Source organism: Zerene cesonia, chromosome 17 (genome assembly GCF_012273895.1).
Source record: "Zerene cesonia ecotype Mississippi chromosome 17, Zerene_cesonia_1.1, whole genome shotgun sequence".
Lineage (NCBI taxonomy): Eukaryota > Metazoa > Arthropoda > Insecta > Lepidoptera > Pieridae > Zerene > Zerene cesonia.
This window is the reverse complement of record NC_052118.1, coordinates 859189-886600: the sequence shown is the minus strand read 5'-3', so window position 1 is coordinate 886600 and position 27412 is coordinate 859189. Positions and strand designations below refer to the sequence as shown.

Below are 27412 nucleotides of genomic sequence, written 5' to 3'. Positions count from 1 at the left end.
GAACCTGCGGCTTCACTCGCGCTAAAATGTAGTGTTAATCCAGACTATAATCTATCTCTGTACTTTCATACAGATCCCAGCCGAGGTTTTTACGTGAAAGAGTAAAAAACATCCATACATTCTTACAAACCTTCGCGTTTATAATAGTACTAAGATTTCCAACATATCGACAAATAAATCGAGACAATTTTATGTCTAAATACTTATACGACAGCTAAGCAAATTCCACTACAGTGTAAACGCACAAAACCAAGGCATAGAGCATTTATCCTTTCATCCCAGCTAACTCGCAGTGTTAGAATGTTACGTAACTCGCTACATTTCACTCTTCCTTTACATCTTGATATAAGTAAGGTCAAGAGAATTTGTTTTAAGCATTAGAAGTATTGTGCCCCAGGGAGCCGGAGCTCAAAGACAAGATTACAAAGTTTTTCCATCTAAAAGTTGCACTATAAATCGTTTGGGGAGACCAACTATTGCCGGCGTTGTTGACAATTTATGGCAGATTTGCATTTTTTGTACGTAATTTAATTTTAGGCCACCTTACCTGGGTCATTCTGGATGTTTGGGAGAAGCTGGACGTTATTTCGTATGCGTTGATTGTAAATTTAAGTCTAAATTAAATACAACCTCGTTTTTAGTAATGCTGGTTTTTTGGAAATTACTGATGCCAAACATTGTAATAATAATATGTTCCTAAAAGTAATTAAAATGAAATAAGTATATTACTTCTTTATAACCGGAATCTGTCACTCAATAAGCGTCTTTACGTACTATTTAGAAGCAAGAAGCTGCAATTTATATTTGGTCACCAAATAAGGTTGCAATTTGCTTGAAACCGCAGTCAGACGGCCGACCGCATGCCATGCAACGCGATAAAATCGATTTCGACTACTCCTACTACTTTCGATTACATAGCCAATATTCTCCTTTAAGAAACATTTGATAAAGCACATTATAGAAATAAGTTAGAAAATACATAAAATACAATAAATCGACACCTCTTGATAACTACAATCAATTATATTTTGGATGTTTTTGAAAAGACAGGTAAGTAGGTATATGAGATATACGCCGTAATATTCTCATATAAAATTTCATATATTTTTTTCATTTTTTCAATAAAACGCAGCCTTATATTTTTCAAAGCATTTTTCAATCTATCATAGGCAACTCGAATGCCACCAGTGTTAGGACGTAAAAAACAGGGTTTAACAATATGATGTCATCTTTTTTATTCTTGGATATGCCGATTTCCTCACGATTGAAGAAAAAGTGCATTATTTAAAAATAATGAAAATAATTTACATATTACACACATTTATATATTACATTTTAGTACACTCTAGTCGCGATCTCTAGACCTATAGACGCCAGAGACCTGCATCATTGTGCCACAGCCTTATACGTGTTCTCTTCAATACAGAAGCTCAGAAGTATACCGTAATCAGATCGTGAAGAAACACGGTCGGTACACACTATTTAAGTGCTTTGATAAACAGAATCTCGATTAAAACTAACCACTTGTACGAGGTAGCCGAGCGAGAATTATCTCAAATCAACTCCAGTCTAGACATGACGATACAATGAGACTTCAATTCATTTACCCCTCATTTCGTTTAATCGATTTGAAAAAAGTTTTTAATTATCCAGCTAAATGTAAAGATTACTCGATCTATAAAGTGCCTAATTGAGATCTTGAAGTAGTATAAAAATTGTGTAGTTTAGGAGCATTACATAATATATATTTCTCATACATTTCTATGAAATTAGACAAGAGAACATCGTGGGGAAACCAGCGTATCAAAGAATCAAAAAGCTCGACGACATGTGATATCTGCCAGCCCGCGATGTCCAGTGTACTAGATTGAATGAACCCTTGTAGGAGGCCTGTGCCCCTGCAGTGGGAACATTAATGGGCTGATGATGATGATGATGATGATGATTGTTATATACAAGTTTCATTAAAATTTATTCGTTTTTGGTTTATAACATAAGACATTTTATCCTACTAATTTTATGAATGCTTGTTGTTGAATGAAAGTTTGTAAGGATGTGTGTGTTTGTTGCTCTTTCACGCAAAAACTACTGAACCGATTGCAATGAATTGGTACGTAGACAGGTGGACAACTGGAATAACATATAGGCAACTTTTTATCCCGATATTCCTACGGGATACGGACTTACGCGGGTGAAACCGCGGGGCACAGCTAGTTCTTCATATACCTAATAGTTTACAATCTTACTTATATTTTGCGAAATTTTTAAGTCTGGATGGAAACGATGTTTGTCACTGTTTTATGTGAAAAATATGTATCTAGTATTTTCTTGTGTTTGGTTTCACGCGAGTATTATACATTTAGAAATTAAAAACTTTTCAACGGAATTTAAACGCGATTTATTCATTATATTATTAACCCGACGTTTCGAACACTTTACAGCGAGCGTGAGTCTCCCCGTGACCACGCTCGCTGTAAAGTGTTCGAAACGTCGGGTTAATAATATAATGAATAAATCGCGTTTAAAATCCGTTGAAAAGTTTTTAATTTCTAAATATGTATCTGTTTGAAATTTGGTACAGAGATAGATTATGGTCTAGATTATCACATTTGCTATTTACCCGGGTACCACGCGAGTTACGTTACAGCTTGTATGTAGATATAACAATATTATTGTACGCAATAACAACAAGAACTTGGCACGTGTAGCCAACCCGTCTATCATATTTATTTGATCCCAGATTAGATAGAACATTCGGGAAAATAATAGCTTGATTTATTCAGAGGTCCGATAGGGACACGTGAGATGGGCACCTTAATGGCGGATGCTGGCCGAAACCGACCAAAAACTGAATACTTTAAACATCCCACGCATTAAATTATCGTGGATTTTTCTAGAGTTATGAGGAACATATTTTCGGAAGGTGCGTTATGAAAGGTTTCCTTCGGGATCGCGTATAATTATGTGATGTAATATTTCATTTTGCGCGCGAGTTTTTCTCATTTACACGATTTATATATTTGATTTGAATAATATTCATGAAAATGCATTTGGGTCACTTCGGATGTGATAAATTTGATGAACGATCCACGTGCCACGTTGAAAACCGTTTTTGCTTTTTTATTAAAAATAGAACGTTTTATATCGGTGTCGCCTTAATTAACCTTGTCCTTATTATTCTCTATGATTTTAAAATAAGGTCAAATATTTGTGAGCTCAATAAATTCATATTTATAATTTAATTTATTTCTTAATTAGAATTTTTTCGCACTTGTTTGTAGGAAATGATTGGCAAATTCTTAAATTTAATGATGATTCAGAAATTCGATTTTAAGTTTGAGTTTGAGTTGAGAATCAAGTAAATAATTTGTTAATTTAATCTACGTGCATAGTGCAGGATACGCGTCACGTGGGCGGTAATAAGAAAGCGGACGTCACAAAAGCTAAAACTTGTGATTCAACAAAATAATACCTTTGTACGATCATCGCCTAACGTCGATTAACTGTAATAAAAAACAATTTTTATAAATGACAAATTTTTATATAATTTTTATATTTACAATTTTTAAGCCGAAGTAACATAATGACTGGATAGTGCTTTCCTCTAAAATAGAAATGATATTAATATATCACGACTTATCTAAAACTAGCCGCTCGTCCCGGCTCCGCTCCGGCTGTCCCGGGATAAAAATTAAATTAAGCCTTTAATAATAAAAAAATCGATTCAGTAAATCCTGACAAAGTCACAAAGTCACAAACTCAGAAACCCTACCTCTTTATAAAATTAGTACACGTAGTGTATGTAGCTAACCGTACTTAACTATAAAAATATTTCTTCATATAGTAATAATTACCAATATAATTTTAACATTAAAATTCTCATACCAATAACAAGCGCCTTGTAGATTTTATTGATTTGTTTAACTGAGCAGTGCTTTAAGGAAGTAAGGTTTAAGTGTCAATGTCCCCACCCATATGTCGAATACGAAATCAGCACCATTCTATTCTGGAGGAAACAAATGTGAATATCTTTGAAAATCAGCTGCAATCGTATGCAATACCGCGAGCGAGATAGGAATTGCAACGGGTGCGAGCGAGACGGCATCAATGCGGACAGCTAGACGCGGGCTGAATTGTAAATGTGTGAGTTAACGCAGTGTTCGTAACGGCTCAGTTTTCTTTAAAGATAAACCCCCTTATATTGGCAAGATTAAATTGATCAAATTTCGAACGGCGTCACTATTGGCGCCATTTTCAAAAAAAGAATTGTGAAATTGCTGCAAAGAGCTGTTCGCCTGCAATATTTGATTAAAACCTTCTTAATTTGAATTTTGAAATGTATTTATTCAAAGAAATATCACGTTAAACAATTATTTAATTATCTACATAATAAATTTTTTTAGTTTCAATATAATAAACAGACGATTAAAGCTGATGTATGAAATAAACGGAATGTCATATAAATTAGTCAATATTATTTGATAATTGCATATTTAAGTACTTAACAAATTTGAAGATAAACATGTATTCCCAATAAATGTAAGGGCTATAAAAATTCAATCAAAGCCAACAATAATTAAGTTATAAAATCAATCACGGTAATTATTCAGCAGCTGTCGACAACTCTGATGAATTTTTCATAGAACCTACTTTCCACTCGATAGTTTATCAAATGGTAGGAAAACTTTGTTAATCAAGTTACGAACCACGCTGTGTTTGGAGCATAATCAAACTAGGGTTTCTTTTGAATATTTTCTACGTTAGTTCGCCTTAATAGAATTCTTATTTAACGTTGTTTTCGCTCAATTTAACTTTTAAATTAAACATTTGTTTTTTTTTTTATGTTTTGTGTTTATTGACAGTTCTATTGTTGTTTTATTAAGCAGTATCCAAAGAGAGTAGAGTTAGTATTTATCGATATTTTAGTGTTAATTTAGAAATTAAATAGAAATAATATCATATACCTATATCATGAGAATAATTATTAATTTACGTAAGTATGTTTTAATTACTTTCGTGTATGAAAAGTTGCAAAAATTAAAGAGAAATATATAATAAAATTTACGAAAAATTATGTCCAACTTACTTATATAACTGTAACCGCAGTCATCTCCGTTTAATTGCGACTCACCTGAAAAGAAAAACAAAAATATAAGGACCCACAGACATAAATAATGTTATACCTATGATTAAGTACTTTCCTCTTTTGAAAAAAACAACTTACTGCATTTTACTATTTATGTACATACAAATACATCAATTATTTCCTAACCTCATGACAAACATACGAGTTTATTATTATAGAAAATCCAGTGCTATTTTCAAACATTAATACTGAGACCTAAGCTTCATTCATAACGAAGCAATCGTGACTTTTCAATAAAGCGTTCAATTTATTGTTTATCCGTCCATTACGAGACAGCGACACATGTGCGACACTTCATTACATTTTACAAACATACATTACCATTTTTTGATATACAATCATCCTTATTACAATCGAATAGAACACACAATTGCACATATTTAAATCTTGCAATTGCATAATACTTCTGTCGGTGTACAAAAGGAATGAATTAACGCACGATTTAAATAATACTCTTATGCAGCAAAGAATATAGCTCAAAATTGTTTGTATTCTTAATTCACAACTGCATACGCGACGTTGCCGAACATGTAGTGACACCACATGTTACGAGATTTGAAATAAAAATAAACTGTAATGCATTGCAATAAAGTTCTAAATGGCTGCTTAAATACGCGAACAATGTTTAGCATCGTCACGCGGTATTAGATTTGAATCATGACTCAAACGTCTTTGGTACATCATAAGAACTGTTTTAAATTGAAATGAACCTCTATATTTGTTGGGTTAAAGTTGACATTTGAACATCAAATGTTTTATACATATGTATGTCAGTTTTAAAATTATCTAATTAAACAGATTAAGGTACATAAATGACCTTTTTAACACAAATACATAAGATGGCTGTTCACAAAACAAGCGTAAATAAAAATTTTGTCTGTATAGGTATCTGTACCTAATCACGTAAAGAAAGAACGAAAATCAGTAAGAGCCCTTTTTCAATAATAGCCAATGCCAGTTAGCCAGTGAGAGAGAGTATAAAATCGTTTTATTTAAATACAAACAAAATTAATCCAAATATGTTTTGCGAGTAAAAAAATATTTGTCATTTATTTAAAACCGTGTCGAACAAAGGCGTCACATCATTATTAAAACAAAACTTTTCCCCGGTAATGATGTAAGCCGATACGGTTAGAATCCTTTTAATTTGAGCTTTCACTGTTTGACCGCGTTTCGAAACACGCAGATCGTCCGCGAGCGTGCGAAACGTCGCGTTTTTAAACTATTCTAATGACGGTTTTAGCGGGATACGTGTTTTAGCTTTTTTGTTGTACTATGACCGAATTTATATTACGATCCCATTTACGTATCGCAATGAAAAGATTTGACAGTTCTGAATTGTATATCTTCAATACAGATAAAATAATATAATACATTTATTTTTATCTACATTTAATTTATGGATTTTAATCTGGTTTTAATTCTTGAGTTCAACGTCGTAAAGCCAAATAAGGCAAATTTACTTGAAAAAGTGCACATATCATAAATATGAAACGTGTTTTCCTCTTATACAAAGTTAAGAAACTTCTTTTTGGAGGAAAACCAAATTCCTTTAAATTCATATACAATTTCTAACTGAAATTCTATTTTATTTCTGTAAAAACAAATCAGTATTCAGCTTCTTAAATTTTTTTGGGAATTAAGGAAAATTTCAGAATACAACATCGGGGAAAAACTGCCAAATTTCTTGTCCAAACCCTGCTCCAATGACCGTTGCCATCACGTTCGCATAACTTGAAAAACTTCTAGGTCGACTGACCTTTATAATCTATCTAGGGACTTTAAGACCTCGTGAAATATGACGGAATTGGGAAATTAATGCTGGGAAAATATACTTCGTGATTGTAATATTTGATCGAATCACGTACAGGTCAGTCTGTAACTACTAGTAAAAATGTTTTTTTTTATATCATAGTGGGTAACTGAGCTGGTGGTTCGTCTTATTGTACGCGATCACCAGCTCTGTAAATGCTCTACCCGCTTTTAAGTGGAACGGGATAAGGAAAGGATGAGGTGTGGTAATTCCCCGGCGCGAGTTGGCCCAATTCGTGCCGAAGCAAGCTCGACTCATTAAAATTATTATTTTATCTCTTGGTTCCACGACGTAATGGGACAGTTCTGCCATACCTGCTTGAATCATCTTACCTCTTGACATTGAGCGAGTTATTCTAGGTAGTTTAGGTATCTATTATTGTAGTTACGTACGTATTTTCTTTCTAAAACAGTGAACCTAATAAAAGTTAGTAAGTATAGATGGATTGATGTATGTATGTTACTCGTTCACGCCAAAACAGCTTATCGTAACTGTATGAAATTTCTGTTACAGAGAGATTGTAGTCTGGATTAGCACATAGGTACCCGGGTACCACGCGATTGACGCCGCGGGTTACAGCTAGCATTATATAAATTTGAGATCATAATTTAAATCCAACGCGAAAAATAAAAGCGAAAAAAATATCACGGACGAGAGTTTTATATTAAATTTCAAAAACAAAGTAGGGGTTAAAATCGATGCATGTGTTACCAAGGTAAAGGGATGTAATCATAGGGGTACATTCAGACAAGTGCTCCCACGAGATAAGACATGTATTATGATCCACTCCACTCTTTGTTAGGTTATTGCGATTTTTTATACAGCTTCCGCTTATATGGGCCTAATCCTTTAAAAATGGCAGCTTATAATAAGCTGGTTAATTGTTAAACTTTTATTGTAACTTAATGATTAGATTACATTATGGCAAAATTTGTGCAGAGGTAGCTTAGAACCGGGGGAAGGGCATAGGATATAAAAACTATTTTATCCCGGAAATCCCACGGGAACGGAAACATGCGAGGAAAACCCCGGGTCTATCTTTCCCGACTCTTCGGGCAAAGCCGCGAGCGTAAAGCTAGCAGTAGAATACAAATGAAAAAGTGTGACCACCCGTGTTCGAGGTTCGAACCCATTTTGATCAGAAATACTCGTATGGTTCTTATCAAATAGTAAAACACATCTAACCCACTCCCGATAATTTGAGGCAATTGAAGTTGGCGATAAAAAATAACCAATACATCACTATAAATATCTACAATAACATTATAATGAGGAAACGTTATTTTGTATGTTTGTAACGTATTCACGCAAAAACCACTGCACCGATTTCAAAGATTACTTCACCATTAGAAAGCTGCTACTTCACTGAGTAACATAGGCTATAAATGTACCACGGGCGAAGCCAGAGCGAACAGCAGAACAACTAGCTCTGTAAAATTCGATTTAAGCAGGTTAACAAATGCGTTTCGCATAAAAATTTGGCGGTATTTTATGACATAATACTTTATTGGCGGGGCTGCTTTACAATATAATTTTAAACAGTCATTAAAATTTGGATCGCTTCCAGGGTAATACCCCGGAAAACTGCATTGTTAAAAATAAACAACAATTTAATATACTTTTGGGCTTTATAATCTGTGCATTATATAATTAGTCATAATAAATATAGTAGTATATATTATTAAGAACAATGACCGAGGAATTTATCAAATAATTAAAGAAATATTTTCATATCAATCCTTACTATTCTGCCAGATCATTTTCTAACAGTTATAACACATGACAATATCATCAAACCGAGATCAACCACCACGTCTGCTTGTACGTACGTACCAAGTAATTTAAAAAATACTAAATTATCCCCACTTGAGTCAAGTATTGGGTTTATAAAGCTATGGACGATATACGTTTAATTATAACTCGTTACCATGGTAACTAGATACAAAATAAACCTTAAGGCGCTTGAGACATTGACTTATTAAAGACTGGCTATGCCGCGCAGTTTCACCCGCAGACGATTCACGGGCGATTGCAAGTATTTATATGCCTTATGTCTTATTCTTTGTAGTAAACTTTCATAAAAATCCGTTCAGTAGTTTTTACGTGAAAGAGTAACAAATATATATTTACAAAATTTCGCGTTTGTAATATCAAGAAGGACATACGAATAAATAGCTTACAGCGATCATTCTTCGCATACATTTTTGATTAAAGTTAGCAATATTGTTTGTAACTATTGTTTATTACACTTTTCTATAACATATAATTGAATTATATATTTGTATATTTAATAAAGTTAGGCAATTATAGACTTTACAAGTTTTTCAAAATACGATATTAATTACCTTCAATATATATATGTATATCTGAAGCTTCCAAAGCTGAACAATTGATTGTTTCTGTCCGTACAATAAAATTATAGTGAGCTAAAAAACTACTTTTATAACAAAATAGTTAGTTGTTATAACTGTAGCTGAATGTTACAAGATTTCACTATAATTACACATCTATACACTAAATAGATACATTTTACTAATTTATTTTTATTTTATTCTTAATAAACATTATTAATAAAATAAAAATAAATAAAAAAATCTTTTATATAGATTTCTATCATTTACAGAATGATACGCATTAGAATTTTACATTAAATACACCATTAAAAAGCAAATTATATTATTTTTAAATTGCCACAGTTGCAACGTCGAAAAAGTCAGACATAAAACATAAAATCAGCTAGCGAGAGACACGATCCGAGTTTTCCTAATGACGCGAATATTTCCCATCTGACGTTTAATTAACTATCAAAGGGAAAGCCTCTTCTAATACCCGCCAATAGGTTCCGCTAGTGATCTCGTAATGGCTGAAAATTTACACGAAATGAGGCTTCTCCAAGGCTCTGACTTCTGAATATCTTTCACTAAGGCCCTCGCTGTCTACACGGGCATGTTACCATAATTCTACAAGCAGAGCTATGACCTTTAGTTCAGATGCTGAGTCATGAAGGCAAGGTTATAATTTGGCAATGTTTTTATTTCTTTTGAAACACGAAGGTTTTGACTAGATTTATCATTTCTAAGTAGATATACTAATAATAAGCAGTGGTGGCTCAGTGGTGAGAACCTCGGACTTCAAAAATCGATAAGTCGGGGTTCGAGACCGGGCGAGCGTGCAGGAAATAAACTGATTTTTAAATTTATCTGCACATGTGGATAATATCACCACTGCTTAAAACGGTGAAGGAAAACATCGTGAGGAAACCGGCATGTCCAAGAATCAAAAGTTCGACGATATGTGACATCTGCCAACCCGCACTTGGCTAGCGTGGTGGATTATGGCCTGAACCCTCATAGGAGGCTTGTGTCCCAGCAGTGGGAACGTGTATGGGCTGAAGATGATACTAATACTATAAATGCGCAAGTTTGTATGTATGGATGGATGAATGGATATTTTGTTACTCTATAAAACAGATTATCGTATCTGTATGAAATTTGGTACAGAGATAGATTATGGTCTGGATTAGCCTGTTTTAGTCTATGTAGACTACTCTGTATCAAGGTACCACGAGTGACTCCGCGGGTTCCGGCTAGTATTATATGTGGAACTAGTAACTACATAGTTTTTGCGATACAGTAATTGCTAGTTAAATAGCTGACTGTAATTCTGGACAAGATGAAAATTACGAATTCTAAACTGAGTGTTATATCCCAGTAAAAGACATTGCAATGCATTACATCGACAGTTCTATAAAAATCACCACAAGAAATATAGTATTTTATATTCATCGAGAGTTAAAATTCATCTCGCATAAATACTTGAATACTTTAAACCGTCTGACGCATTGCTGCATTGGGTTTAATGCACATTGCACATTGACTGTACGCGATTAAGATTTTATGGAATTTTTTGGTAGAGAAAATGCCTTTTAAATCAAGCGGCCTCATGACGATTAGTTTGAGAATATAGTTATCAGTTATTTGTTGAGTTTGCTCTTTTCAACAGACTTAAAAAAATGGACACGGATATCAATCAAACTAATATTATAAATGTGAAAGCTTGTTTGTTTGGATGTTTATCCGACAATCACGCAGAACTACTGAACGGATTTTGACGAAATTTGGTATACAGACAGGTTATGAACGGACTTGGGTGATAGGATACTTTTTATGAGATAAAAAACCTTCATATCCGAGCGGAGCAGTAGTTCTGACTATTTTAAAGCGGATTAGCTTTTTGTTGAAAATAATTATAGACCTCCATTTTTCTTTTTTGTTCCACTAACTACTTACTAAACTGTCTCTCTCATTCAAGTGCATTGTTCAGTACAGTTGTTTCATAAAAATAGGTAAAATAAAAACTGTTGTCTGTTTGTAGTATGAAATACGTTCTATTAAAATATCTATAAATAGTTTTGATAATAAACTGCGGTTACAAATAGCATCGATACATGTCCAATACGACCAAAAATAAATAAATCGTGAAGAAAGCATTGTGAAAGTAGCCTAAATATTTTGACAGAAACTAAGCATTTGGGTGAGCAATCGTGCGTAACCGCGTAATTGGAACCGAGAAAATCAAATGTCCACAGTAATTTGGAAAGGAAATGTATATTTTTTACCATCAAATTGTCTTTATAACTAATGCTTGGGTGCAAAGAAGAAATTATTGAATACCCACGCCACGTATAGCGCCATCTAGTTTGAATTTTTTGGACGTTTTAAGAATACTTCCGTAGAGACTAATTTGTAAAGACACGAAGATATTGTCATCATAAATGAGCAATATAATCAATTATTTCCGCTGCTGGTTTTTTATGATTAACTAAAAGAGTCTTTAATATCTACTCCATCGATGTTACTATGTATTTATATTTACTAGGTGCCTTATGAAGGGCTTCGATATATCGAAGATTATCTGGTTATAACCAGAATAACCATTTAAATTAATACTCATCACCATCATCATCAGCCCTTATATGTTCTCACTACACGGTCACATGCCTCCTATGAGGGTTCAGGCCATAATCCACCACGCTGGCCAAGTGCGGGTTGGCAGATGTCACATGCCGTCGATCTTTTTATTCTTGGACATGCTGGTTTCCTCACTATGTTTTCCTGCAGCGTTTCGAGCTGCGGTTATGTGAATAATGTGCAATTAAATTGAAAAATCAATTGATTTCTTGCACGCTCGTTCGGTTTAAAACCAGTTTAACTCTATTTTGCATCCACTGAGCCTCCCCGTCATTCTCAAACATTATTAAAATCCAAGAAGTAACCAACGAACGAACGAATACATAAATCTTTCAAACATTTACTACTTTTAATTTAGTAAACCGAGCGATAGCGATCGTAACAACCCGCTACTATCAAGGGGGAAATTTCTAGAAAAATCCAGAAATAACTGGTAAAATAAGAGTAGATTTATAGTCGAATAAAAGTTACAGTTCCCAGTTTATGTTGGCAGTAACGTGCAGGTCCAGTTCCGTATAGTTTTTGAATTACATTGATTTAGTACCGCAGAATATTGCCTGATTGGATTGCAATTTTAAAAGAATTGGCTTTTTGCGCTCTCAAACCGATAGATGTGCAGTTAGCGGATTATTTAATTTGGACAAACTTTACATTATTTTAGTCTCTAAGCCCAGGCTGTAAAGTACTAAAATGTCGTAGGTAAATCTGTCTGTACTACCATTAGTTATCATATCATTATGATACCGAATAGTTTGTTTGTTTGAACACGCTAATGTCATAACTGCTGGTACGATTTAAAAAAAAATGTATTTTTTAAGTTTTATTTCCAATTCATTGAACACTGTTTGTCTATTAATTACTTGCAAGAGCTTAATAATTCACACATGCCAATTACTGATTCCAATATACCTTTTCAGATCTTTGATGTCAATTTAGATTAAAATCAGTAGGTTCTATAAAACGAATGCACCAATTTGGTTAGGCACACATGCTTGTTATTTCTGCCAAGCCAGCCGTGTAATTCTGATACTGCAATTCGCACAAAGAAAAACCCCCTGTGATAAGAGTCTTTGACCTCGTATATTGTATCACTTCGTTCAGTGTTTATTTGAATTAGGGATGATGGCATGTACTACTGTTTTTAATGTAATTATATTAATAAGTAGCTGACTCGGCGTACTAGTAAATTGTAATTATTTCTCATTTAAAGTTGTGTCTAAAATATTTGCCATATAATGGAAAGACAGACAAATCCCTATACTTATAAAATTCTCGTGTCACAATGTCTAACACTCTCGTGCATAACGGCTGGACCGATTGCTATGAAATTTTGAATGCATTTTGGGTAGGTCTGAGAATCGGCCCTCATTTATTTTCCATACCCCTTAATGGTAAGAGTACCTAAGGCAGAATATTTAAAAAATGTCGACTACGTTCGTGGTAAATATATAGAACGCGGTACATAGGTAACCACAAACTATCTTGATATCATCCCATTTTATTCATCAATCTTGGAATTACGCTTTCATTTGTTCTTGAGAGATAATTTTCCTAGACATTGCCTAATCTCTCATCTCATTTTGAATTTTAATATTGATGTCATTCGAGATTTTCTTTCATTTATAAGTATCATTTACTGTATTAAATTTCGCTCAGAATTCTTTAATCTTTTTCTAGACTTTTAGGTAGCCTAGATAACCTTGACTGACAAGGAGAACGAGTTGGTACAAAGGCACTAATGCGAGTACCGTGTACAGAAGGATTACAGTCTGTCTGTTTGCGCAGCTTGTTTGAACACCTTATTGACAACCGTTCAATTTGTTGGGATTCCCGAATACAGAGCCGATTTAATTAATTTATCTTTTCGAGTTTTGGTAATCAACAATAATTAAATCAACGCGTATTTGAGTTTCTGAACTGAAAACGTCGGATTATTCAGGCTTAGTTCTAGCTGTGACTATGTATAACGAAATATTTAAGTTTCGGAGATAAATAAATCGTTTGTAAGCGTTTGAAGTTAGAGATGATTTTTGTTTTGATTTGTTAGAATGAATTGCAGAATCGTTATAATAGTTCATTGATCGGTACGATATATTGTATTACTTACTATTCCTACCTTTAAGAAGTTAATATATTTCTTGTTTTTCACAGTTGGTAGGTTTGGTTTGGTGGTTTCGTTAAAATTTTACACACATGTCAATGTATATACATATTATGTGTATAAAAGATGTATTAGAAATAAAATCCCACTTAAACTCGTTTTCAAGTCAGGGAAACTTATGTTACGTCTTATTTACTTAATTCAAGTGCGATGTTCGTCAATAAAGACTGAACGACGTTAGGGTACGGAATAGAGGAGATTTTCAATATTATCTATAACTAAAACACCCCTACGCAATAGCTCCAGGCCTCAAGTTGTAGCATTTAGTGTGCGAATGCTACGACGCTACGGTCTACGCCGTAGGCGATTGCTACAGAATAATATACGAGGGTCCAAGTTGCTTAAATTTGTCAGTTATAATAGCTTTAAAATAACATTTTGAATGCAAATAATAATAAATACAGGGGTTGGTATAAGGGTGGATAAAAATAACAAGGTGAGGAAGGTGTGTTGACAAAGTTTTGATGAAAATTCCTTTTTATTTAGTTTCGCATATTTGAGCTTCTCTATCGTATAGTCATAATAAACCCACTAAAAATAAGTTACATTTATTCAATATAAACTATTGAAGATTGCTTGTGAATAAGTGTGGCAATTTCAACAGTTGATTATATGTCGGTACTTTCAGATTTATGGCTGTAGTGATTTAAACTTTACAACAACCTGAATTTGTAGTATATTCTTGCTATTTATACATATTCTGTGGGGGTACCACTCTCACTATCGCTTTGGTTTTGAAGAAAGTAAAAGATATGTAAATTTTCTAGGTCATGTAAACGTAAATTGAATTAATATAATACATAAGGCACATGTACATTTATTTGAGTTTTATGTACATACACTGAAACGACTAAAAATCTATATGAAATTTAGTTTAGAAACGGTTATGTGTTTAAGAGACTAGCTTACACATTTCTAAAACGTAATGTGCATTCATTTCCATTTAATTATTCAGAAACTGATTATAAAGTTAACTAACTTAATGGCAAATACTTTATTTTAAAACACTTAAAAAGTTAGCAGTTCAAAACCCGATCTGACCAGCCACACAAACAACATTTTAACTTTCATCTCTAATTTACAAATGGTTATAGGGCTAGGTTAAGCGCCCCCCAAATTTGACCAAAACGTTAACGCGGCAACACAATATCTCTACAAATGGACACAATCGTATAACGTCCCGTATAAATGAGGTATTTAATCATATCAAGTGAGAGAAATCACCGTCATTAAGGATACCAGGCTTTTTTGCTTTGTTTACCTTAATTTCTGATATAATCTTTGATGTTTTGATCGTAAACATTTGTTAGGATAATAAGCGCGTTTAACGTTTCATGTTTAATGTAACAGTCGTTATTTTTAATGTTTTGAAATTGGAATACTTTCATATTCTTACAATTGCCGCTTTGCATTGCTATTTATGAACTTAAAGATGGCGGATTTTAATGCCGTTAATTAATTACAGGTATATTTCACTGAATTTTTTCAAATTCTGGTAAAGACCGAAGTCTTACGAACACGAAAAATATTGTAATTTTTACATATTTGTATTAGTATTATTATTAAAAGTACTTTATCGATATCCAAGTATAAGAAAACTAAAACACCACACATAGTGCATCTATATTAATCCTAATAAAAATAGATTAAGACTATACTATATGTAATATTTAATATTTACACACAATTTAACAAAGACTTTCATTAGTCCCTATTAAACAGAATTATGTAATTATTTACTTCAATTGATTTAAACGTTTTTAATGAAATAACTTTTTTAGACATTTGACTGAATTTATATGAGACTAGTCTATAATAACATAGTAGTTTACGACAGATAGACGTACAATAAGATTATAAGACTGATGTACAATAAGATACACACACGAACTCACGAAATGAAGGAACTATATAAATATAGTACTACAAAGTAAGATGGAATCTTTTCTTCGTACTATTTCTACAGGTAAACAATTCCCGCCCAAAACACTTAGCGTTTCAAAGTCGAACAATTCGTCATTTGATATCTACATCCATTCAAAATGTAGCCAGCAGTCTCAGAGACGTCGTAAAGAGAAAATGTCAGTAAAAATGAGCTAATAAGAATGCCATAATGGGGTCATTTGGCACATTGCGAGCTTCGTAAATGTGGTGGAAAGAAAGATGCGTGGACTAGTGTTTTTTTAGTACCAACCGTATATTTTGGGAGTTTAAAGTGTGCAGTTGGTTGTAGTAAGAAGACATTATGTGGTAGTAAGATTCAATTGGAATAGATACTTTAATACGTATTAGATAAAAATACTTATTACATAAAATAACTTACAGCAAAAAAGGAGAAGAAATATTATCTTTTAGTGAAATTTAATCGTTCTTAGTTCAACTTAGTTACGCGGATTTGCTCGAATAGTGTCTATTGATATATCTAGGCATATGGAATTACAGGCCATATTCAATTAGACATGTAAATGTTTATTTAAAAATTTCGATTTACAGTGTTTGTGATAAAGCAAAATTAAGGCTTTAATTTTTAATTTTTTGTTTTATAGCATTGAAATGCTTTATAAATGAGAAATTTTGAAAGAATAGAAAAAATTTGATCACTCCTGCCTCGTGATCAAATTTTTTCTAATCTTTCAAAATTTCTCAAAATTAAGGCTTATATTAAACAGTAAAACAGTAATTTATAGACAGCAATGATATTATACATTTACTTACTGTGGTTATAATATTAAAGAAATAGATTTTTTTATTGGTAGATATATCATCCAGATCCAAACAATGACCAAGTATAGACGAAGCCTCACTAACTTGTTGAAATTAACATTTTAGTTTTTAGTAATTAACTACCTTCTTGATATATCAACAAATAGGGGGTTGCTGATCAATACCTTTTATTTATTTTAGAAAAAAATATACTTATATCTCTGCACAAATAATCAATTTGAAGAAGATATTTATTTAAGAGTAAAAAGGACTACTGATGCATAGAAAACTGTATACCCATCTCTAGGAGATTAAGTCTATCGCCTAAACGGATGGAACAGTTTGAAAATTTGAAAAACGTTCATAGTTATACCCGCAAAAACTGATATAATATTTCGATCAGTTCATATTAAAATGGATGTTATAAAGGTATTTGAGGAAAAAACATAGTACATAAAATGCATTTAAAATCTGATAAAGTCGTCATTCCCAAATTAATTATAATGGTATCGAACCGAATCAAACAATATAAAAGCAGGGACAGTTGCCCCAATGCCATTCGAAGTCAAAAAGCCGTTATCTCGCGTTCACAGGGGTTTTAATTGGTTTATAAATAACTGGGCCTTCCCTTAACCCTTCGCCTCACGAGTTATGACCTTAGGGTATATTTAACACGGAAATCTTAAAACAATGCGCCATTTCGCTGGAAAACGGTCATGGATGTCCGACTGTAATTAAATTTTCGTACTTTCGTTTCGCGAATTTATTTCGATAGCTTTAATTTTTAGTGCGGTTGAACGGAGATAGCATGGGTTGTTGGTACCTCAACGATTACTAATTGCGACTAATGTCATTTCAGTCAAATTAACTGTCCAAATGATTCAGTTTGTAAGCGTAAAGTAAGGTGCACAATTATTCGCATTCGCATAGCATTTGAGCACTACAAAAGTACTAAGATCCGTAACACAATATTCTAAATGATCGGACCTATATCTATTAGCTAGCCACTCCAGTAACCACTACATCATCGCGCATAAATCCATATTTCTGAAACATAACTACAACAAAATGTTCTATTTGCAACGACTGTAGGTACAAGTGAATCCAAAAATAGTACCTGAATGGACAGAGAGATGAACAAACGAAAATAGATCTCCGAGAACTCTTACGAGGCCAAAAATAAATCAATTCTGTATGCGCTTTGGTCTAACGCCATTTATTTCTATCCAGTTCAAGGAATTATGATGAAAATATTTCAGGTTACTTATTATTTATTTTTCTCTTCAACAACATTTTAAAAGAAAATAAAACTTAAAAAAAAAAATACTGAATATGGGTCTAAAAAGAAAAAGTACATGAGAAATTTTGAAAGAATAGAAAAAATTTGACCAATTTAAAAGAAAGAGTTAAATTTGTTGGTCGGCCTTATCACTTAGAAGTGATCTCTACCAGGCAAAATATAACAAGCACAATGGCAGGCAGTATAGACGGGACGAGAAACAATAAACAATTTTAAAGAGCAAAACCCTATTTGTGTGTGTAGACTTACATACTACACAAAGTGTCAGCCTTACACGTTGGTTTAAATTTTTTCCATCGTTTTAAAAATTATAGGTATTAGTCATGGACTAAAACCTAATACCTCAATTTAGATCCTAGGGCCCGTAGGTCGCGAGCGTGTTGCGTGCTGCAGTAATTTGCTTTACAAATTGACTTGCTGACGTGCCACCCGCTTGAAAGGTTAAATTTACCTCACCTTACAAAAACGACTAGTGTGGGGCTTCAGCGCATTACGAAGGATACTTATGAAGTATCTTTTCTTATAAGCGGGTATATGAAGCAGTGGTGGCTCAGTGGTGAGAACCTCGGACTTCAAAATCGATAAGTCGGGGTTCGAGACCGCGCGATCATGCAGGAAATAAGATTAATTTTTCATTTTATCTGCACATGTGAATAACATCACCACTGCTCGAAACAGTGAAGGAAAGCTACGTGAAGAAACCGGCATGTCCAAGAATCAAAAGTTCGATGACATGTGACATCTGCCAACCCGCACTTAGCCAGCGTGGTGGATTTTGGCCTGAACCCTCATAAGAGGCCTGTGTCCCAGCAGTGGGAACATGTATGATGATGATGATACCAGGTATTTTCGCTTCGTCTTTATGATTTTGATTTAGTAACTGTGTAAAGGTTGTATCGGCAAATTGAATACATAAAATTTTTACATATTTTGGTATTGGGTAACAAACATAAAATACAATTTAAAAACTATGTTTTCATGAAGTGAATAAATATCTTTATGTTCAAGAAATAACAGAGAATCTCATTTGTATTTCGGAATGCAAATAAAAAATATAGAAAATAGATTATATTCATTAATAATAAACATGCATAACAATATTTACATAACCTTATTAAATAACATCACAACAGACGTCATAAAAGCGGGAAATGATACATTTGCTATTGAACAGCGCAAATATCCTTCACTGATTGATACAGTCATCAATTTTCATACTCTTAATGTTTGATCATTAATAAAAATCAAATACGTTTAAAGAATGCTCCAAAGAATTGGGGACATAATATTTAAATTACATTTGGAATACGTATGCAACCCCCCAATCATTAATCAAATGTCATAAGCTATTAAAATAGGGTGGTGAGTGATGAAACCAATACGCTGTCTATATATTCTATACAAGAAAAAGAATGGAGGGTGGGATCTGTCAGTGCATCCCCGATAGGTCATATTTTAATGTTCCCAAGGGATGTGATCATTAAATATTGTTTTGTAATTCATCTGCAGTTTTGTAAGGATTTCTTTTATATTGGACGTCTCGTTTGATCATTACGCTTGTGTATTGGAATTTGTGTTATTTTTTTGCCGGAGCATTTATAAATTCTAAGATGTTACTTCTTTATTGATTCTAATGTTATTATATAGCCTATGATACAAGTTAGACTAATTAATGGTGTATTTTACTATATTAGTATTTAGTACTCGTGAATTTCACATTATAGTACAATTATAAATTTCAAGAGGACATTTTTTATGATATACTTATACGTATATACTTATACGATATACTTAACTCAACATAGATATCTACTAGGCGTTATAAATATTTTCGAATATAGTAGTTCCTTATTTATTTTTCCCTTATAACAAACAACGAGAAGAAAAGAGACGGCACATCGATTCATTTAATCGGTGTCCAAATCTTTTTTATAAACAGCAAATCACGTAGGTATGACCAGACGAGTCAGCGCCATCAGGGGAATGACCATTTCACTACATCTCGCATTCGATCGGATAAAATTTTGCCAAAATTGAATCGGCCGGCCCAGTAGACCGTGAAATTGGTCGGTCGGTCAGATATCGTCTTTGGTGTTTGGCCGAATTATGTGCTGTGGCGTTTTCACTCCTGAATTAAACATCGACTGAGCTGAGATTTACTACTTTATTTCGGGACACTTGCGGAGGTTAGCATTATTTTTCTAACATATTATATATAGATACCTATTTACATGTTTGTTTTGTATTTTTTTATAAACTTATGTTTTCTCTAGAATTACTATTTATTTTATACTACTCAGCTACCGAGAAGACTTAGGAAGTCTTTCTTGGGGAGGTTTGAAGTTAAAAATTGCCTCTTCATAATGTTTTTTATGTATAGATCTAAATAGATCATTTTATAAATATCTAATAATTTGATACCACTAAATAGTAATAACAAACTATTATAAGCACGTGGAGTTTCATGGTTGAAAAATTATACTTTTATAAATATATATTGAAGTTGGTTGATACAAAATACGTACATCACAATTATGATGATTTTACGTGTTGTTACCGAAGTGAAAAATATAAAGAACCTACCTATCTTAAAATAAAGTTATTTTTAACAATTTTTATTATTAATTAAAATGATATCAATTGTGAATCTGAAATTTTACAGAGACAATTTTTTTTATTACATTAAGTACTATAGAATGGTCTTGGAGAGATTTACTTTGGGCATAATATGTATATCAAAGGGAAACCTACCCTCAACTTCCTATGAGGAGAAAAAAATAACCATTTCATTACTAGCAATGGCACCTAATAGGCCCATTCAACTATTGGCTTGAGCAAAGTCTATTGACTCCAACATTTCCGTTTGTCTACTTACCCCAGTCATTATGTATTTTACTGAGTTCTTTCTGACCCCCGGATTCGTTTGAATGGCCGCTGGCCGGCATTAATTCATGAGGACCTTTTGTGCAACTAACGAAATGGGAAAAATACGAGCTGTGTAGGAAATTACGATCGAGGAATGCAATCTTGATGAGTAATCGAAATGTTTGCTTGTTGTATTTATGTTTATAAATTATTGGAAGGTATTGTTTAAAAAGCATTAAACGCTTTATATAATTGCACGATAAACTTAGTAAAATGTTAACAAATATATTCTTTCAAATGGTCTTCTAAGAAAACATGAGCATACGTACAAAATATAGTATGGTTTGAAAAATAACATAGATACAATGCTTAATTCCGCAAATTTATGGTTAAATTGTCCGCCTCTAATGGTCTTATTGGAAATAATCTAGCATAAGTAATAAGTTTTGATTAATCGTTATGTGGTTATTTTATCAAGTTACATATAAACCAAAATTTATAGTCGCCAAAAAAATGATACATTAACACCATGATATATAGATATTTATATACTTATTACTGAAGTCAGTATAACTTTCGAGTTACCACACAAAACTTTCATAATTTCTACTTAACTCAACAAAATAATCACCCAGTACCCTACACAACTACGCAGCAACTTTTATCGACGCCAGCATTATCTTAACACATTGTTGCATAGTTCGAAAGTATTTTTATAGCTCGATACATCATCCCAAAGCAAATAACATCTTATCTTGGGAGTCCTGAAGCCATCCGTCACAGCCGCCTCGCTTATCGCAGATCAAGGCAAATAAAAATGTATTGACTCATTTCGTTTTGGGATATTATCTATTAGAACGATGTTTATTTTGTTATGTTTGAAAAAAATTATTGCAAATATGTTTTTGATTGGTTGGATTGAGATTTATGATCATTGAAGACGAATGAAGACATTGCTACGAACGTGAAAGTTATATTGAATACTAATCATTTTTTGATACGTTGGTAAATAAAATTGAAGTTACAAATGATCAATTGAATACATGAAGTAGTGAGTTTTTTCGTATTGAAAAATTTTAAAAGTAGTAGTTTTTTCGTGTTAAAAAATATTGTAAAGTATAGGTACTTTACTTATTCATCTAATGATTATTTGTAACGAAATCTTTATATTTTTAAAAATCATATTTTTATCACGACAAATCTCAAGCTTGATTTCTTGTTTACAAGTACTCCAGGTAAACATAATGAAAACGCACAAATCCCCAACCTTTTGTCCTATCGAGAGCTTTACTTCCTCTGTCTGATAAATACTTGAGATATGCAAAAACTACAAAGATTTGGCCCGATACGTGCTCTTTTAAAGGGCCTCCCTGATTATTTCGATACAAAAAAGCGAGGGTCGCATCTTTACAATTCGATATCAGTGGCGGATAAATTTATCTGAATTTTGTCGTAGTAACGATAGATAAGTAGATACATAAGTTTTATATAAACATCTGACTAATATTTTAATGCAAGTTTGTTTGTATAGGATATACTCTGCTGTGTGAGACACCACTGAATGTCAGGATTTACTTAACACGAGAAAAAGACTGATACTATATACCTATATAGTATCAGTAGTAATATAAAAGAGAGAGATCACATACCTATGTGATCTCTCTCTTTTATATTAATGAAAAATCTTTGTTCTAAAATAGCATTTTTTATGCTTATCTCTCCTTCAAAACTGGACAAAGACAAATCAGACATCAATGGAAATACCATATTGGTATCTTTTTTTCTAGATTTGAGAGTAATTTTAAAAACATACAGCAAAACAATGAAACACATTTTACACAAATAACATTATCAAAGATTTATACAACGGTAGCTGCGACACAGTGAACCTCTAAATGAATTTAAACTTTGTCCAAAATCCCAGCTGTTGCCAAAAATTAGCTTAAAAAGCAAGTGAAGCGAACTTCCTAAGCTTTTCACGCGAAAGCGATAGTGGGACGAGCTTTTAAGCTAAAATTATTAAGCTCAGCCAGGTTTGATGGCTGCTATTGCAACTTTTAGTATTTCACCTTTATGAGATAACTTTGAACGTGTATTTTCTACGGAAGGACTTCGAGACGTCAACGCTATGAAATGATACTAAATCTGTTTCGTCATACTAACTTAAGATCTAGATATACAGTATCAATAATATATAACAAGTAAGTCATATTCCTGTTAGTTTTAAATGGTCATATTTTTTATTTCGCCATACTGCTTCCAAAGTACGACGACACACCAAAGCTTACATAGGCATGTAGGCACTTCTTTAAAATTAAAATACACCGTAAGTAACAACAAAAACAACTAAATATGAGGAACATTTTTGAATAGAATATAAGCATGTGGACAACATGGTAAAAATGAGTTCTTCAATATCAGTAGGCACTACTTGCTATCACAAATAAGCTCATCACAATATACGTCACAATAGGAGTCAATGTATCGCAAACTTTAACTCTAAGGGCTCCACGCCCCAGTAATTTCCACCCTGGGTCCGCTAGGGGTACGATAACAAATGGTCCAGCAAAGAGCACCTGTCTGTATCTAGCCATAGAAAGTTATTTATGGTCCTTGGAGTAAAATCTTGTCTCTCAATGGATAGAATGGTAGTGGTTGTAGTCTTGCAAGCTTATTATTTGTTTCTGATAGACGTCATCCAAACAAATACAAACAATAAACCGCTGCACCGACATTGTTAATGTGATATTGTTTATAACAAAAATGACGTTACGTGCAAGTTGAAGGTTATATGACCTTAACTACTGCTGTTAATATGTATATTGTAGAAAATAAAAGATATAATAGGAAATTTTTAAGATAAACAATGCTTGCAATTCTTATCACAAGTTATTATATAGGATTACCATTTTGTATTCTATATCACATAGACAACATTAAATTAAAAAGTAAGTAGTTATAGCGACTGCCAATTGTAGTTAAAACTTATAACTTTGAAATTTCATACCATTAGTAGATTGATGTCAGTGACGCGAACCCTTAAGACTATCCCTTGCATAAGAGTTCATTAAAGTACGTGAAGAAGCAAAGTTTAAAAATAAAATCTAACGTTCATATTTTGTTGTAAATCCTTCCTTCATCTTTCCATCAACAAAGATACAAATACTCGACTGTATTTTGTAAGACTTAGATGTCTAAGTCCTTTGTCAGAGTTCTCAATTGAACAGTTCAATAAGATATATTTAATAATAAATGAACGTAGAAAATACAATGAGTAGTGCAATAGCTTTAGATGTTATAGTTCTGACAAACGAACAACGCGGTCACTGGGCCGCGAACTGATATTTTGCTCAACTGTCGGTCGAAGAAATTTATATAGAATGCGGGTTTTCATTCGCAACTTTATGGATTTGAGGAAAACAAAGATGTACATGTTTCAACTAAGTTTATTATAAGGACTATAGGAGACCAATACAAATAATATTAATATAAAGCAAGCAGTCTCACGTTTTTGGCTTACCTTACCGACTACCATCGTATTATACCTAAAATGAGATTCTCATCTACACGCGTAACACATTCATTTATAATAACCGTGTTTCCATACACGACATTCCAGTGACGTCAGGCACGCGTAAAATATCTTCACACAACCGCAGCGATCCCTCCGCAGAATCAGCAAAACAACAGACCGTTCGAACCGAACAAGCGAGGCTAAAGAATATTTGAATACATTTAAAAATCATGCTAATGGAACCCAAAGCTGAGTCCGCAATACTTTTATTATGATCTTTTATTACAGTTCAGAAAGCGCTTGAGTAGGGCTCGTTAAAACTCTTAAAGCCGCTGAAAAGAAATTCTCGAGAGTACATTTATTTGTTCCCTTCATTACTTAATATTTAAATTTACTTTCATAAGCAAGCCTCTGAGGCCTCGGTGCTAAAAGAATTTTTCAATAATCGATGCTTTATTCGGTAAGCAGCGCGATTTATGAAGGAATTCATTGATTAAAACTCTCCAAGAGATCGTATTATGTTTTTGTATTTGCGAAATACTGGCTCGATTTGAGTGTTTTGTACTTGCGTTTGATGTTTACGTCAAAAGCGGTTTAGTAAACGACTATTTGATGTTTTTCAATACGCAACTATTTAGCTAAATACTTCACTATTTGTTGGATGAAATAAGGTTTGAATTCCCGTGAAAGAATTAATACGTCATGCCTTAATTCAAAGATATGGATGTACATGTATTGCATTGCATGAATAGTAACATAACTATATGAGCATTTTATTGTAATAACATCATTCACTGCTGCGACTATGACAGCTAGTTAATTGTAATATATATACTTAATAATATATAAAGCTGAAGTGTTTATTTGAACGCGCTAATCCTAGGAACTGCTGGATTGATTTTACGACATTTCGTACAAAGATAGCTTGAGACACGAGAAAGGATTTACAATAGTTTTCATCCTGAACATCCCACGGGAACGAGATCTGTGCGGAGAGAAAACTCTGAAGAAGCGAAATCGCGGGTGGAAATCTTAGTTATTATTAAACATTTTTAGTATTATTATGAACGTCGCAGAGGTATACTAACCAGCTCCCGTGGCCTCTTCGCTAAAGCAGCTGGACGGAACACAATGGGGTTTTAGTCGGTAGGAATCCGACAACCTACGTATCTATGTAAGATTTTCACACTCAAAAAAAATAAAGGTATTACATAAATTGTTTCATAATCAGTCCTATATGTTCCCACTGCTGGGACACAGGCCTCCTATGAGGGTTTATGCCATAATCCACCACGCTGGCCAAGTGCGGGTTGGCAGATGTCACATGTCGTCGAACTTTTGATTCTCGAACATGCCGGTTTCCTCACGATGTTTTCCTTCACCGTTTCGAGCAGTGGTGATGTTATCTACATGCGCAGATAAATTGAAAAATCAATTTATTTCCTGCACGCTTGCCCGGTCTCGTACCCCGACTTATCGATTTTGAAGTCCGAGGTTCTCACCACTGAGTCACCACTGCATAAATCGTTTAAGTACTTATTATAAAGTACCTACAAGTAACAATCTTACAAATACATATTTCTAAACGATCTAATTGATAAAACACATAAAAAGCCATTTTATAAACACAGATTGAAATATAACCAGTAGTGTATTAGCAAGCACATCAATAAATTAGCCCTAAAATAAGTGGGACAATTCTGTTTTTATGTCCCTGTTTACAATTCGGCCCATCGTTGGGGGCCAGTTATTTATTACATGTTTACAGTCCACATATGGGTTAATCGCAACATGATTTTGTACCATGTTCATTATTGAAGGAAACAATGTAAACTAGGATTGAAACTCGACTGTGTATTTTTTCCTTGTACTTCCTTGTACGTAAAAAACATTTGAGCAAAAACGGTTACAGTTTTGCGTGATTATTTAATAAACATACGCAAAATGCTTACGGATTCCTTATAAATACTTTTTATTAATTTACTTTTTAATTTTTTAAGATGTAGCATGAAATGTGCACCGAAATAAGCTTATTTTATCACAATGTCAAGTTATCAAGTTATAAAACCCCAACCCCGATGTTAAAACAAAGGTTGCTTCACTTTACAATACTATAAAATACATAACATATCACTTGTCGTTAACCGCCCTAATCTTAGCTGTAAAGATAACTTAAACGCGTGTTTTTATTACTTCCATACTTTCAAGTGATAGCGAGCTTATCTAAGTTAATGTAATGTTTAAGATAATAAATACATGTTCACGAATAATTAAGTTGTTATATTGGGATTAAAAAGCTAACTATCTGCTTAGCTGAACTAACATTTGTTCAAATGAAAGTATTTGAACATATTTCATTTACGAATGTATGTTTATGAGGGAAAATTAATACGCAAAAATCACTCCGCTACGTTATAAACCTTAAAGGACATGCTGTTTGGAGGAAAAGCAATCTTAACGCAGGTGAAATATGGTAGATATCATTTTATTACAAGCATTATTTACTTTATTTCAATTAATTTTATGTGCACATTTTTATAATTTTATTCATGAAATCCATTGTTAACAAAATTTGTTTGCAATAATTTCACGGAAATACTAAACGGTTATATATCAAATTAAAAAACAAGGACCCTTGTTTATCCCCAGTCGATAAAAGTTGGGGCAATTTAGAGTAGGGCCTATAAAATCCCCGTTCTGAGACGTTCGGAAATAAAGCGGGCATATAACGATTCGATAAACGTACGATTTAACTTTTTCAATTAAAAACAGTCGGTTCTGACCCTAATATTTTAGTGCTCCAAATGTTGATGAACATTATTTTCTGTTGTTGGTTACTGCAATTCTGGACGTGTTTATTTTTCTTATTATATTTAATGATAAATAATGCAGTATTAATTATCAATGAGAAGTTTATAAATAAAAGCAACATTTTATCTC

The 27412-nt window shown here is 33.1% G+C and overlaps 1 protein-coding gene across 6 annotated transcripts in view; it reads right to left on the bottom strand.

The window, feature by feature from the left end:
- LOC119833510 (teneurin-m) overlaps positions 1 to 27412 on the bottom strand; it is a 395760-nt gene that overhangs the window by 151275 nt on the left and 217073 nt on the right. For 4 of the 6 annotated variants that reach the window (XM_038357532.1, XM_038357533.1, XM_038357537.1 and 1 more), the window contains exon 2: positions 5087 to 5131. The exons of 1 other annotated variant lie outside the window; for it this stretch is intronic. In XM_038357532.1, the coding sequence (XP_038213460.1) occupies positions 5087 to 5131 (45 nt within the window). Of the gene's footprint in view, positions 1 to 3472; positions 3504 to 5086; positions 5132 to 27412 lie in introns of all 6 variants that reach the window. One more of the 6 variants, XM_038357535.1, reaches the window with a different exon arrangement.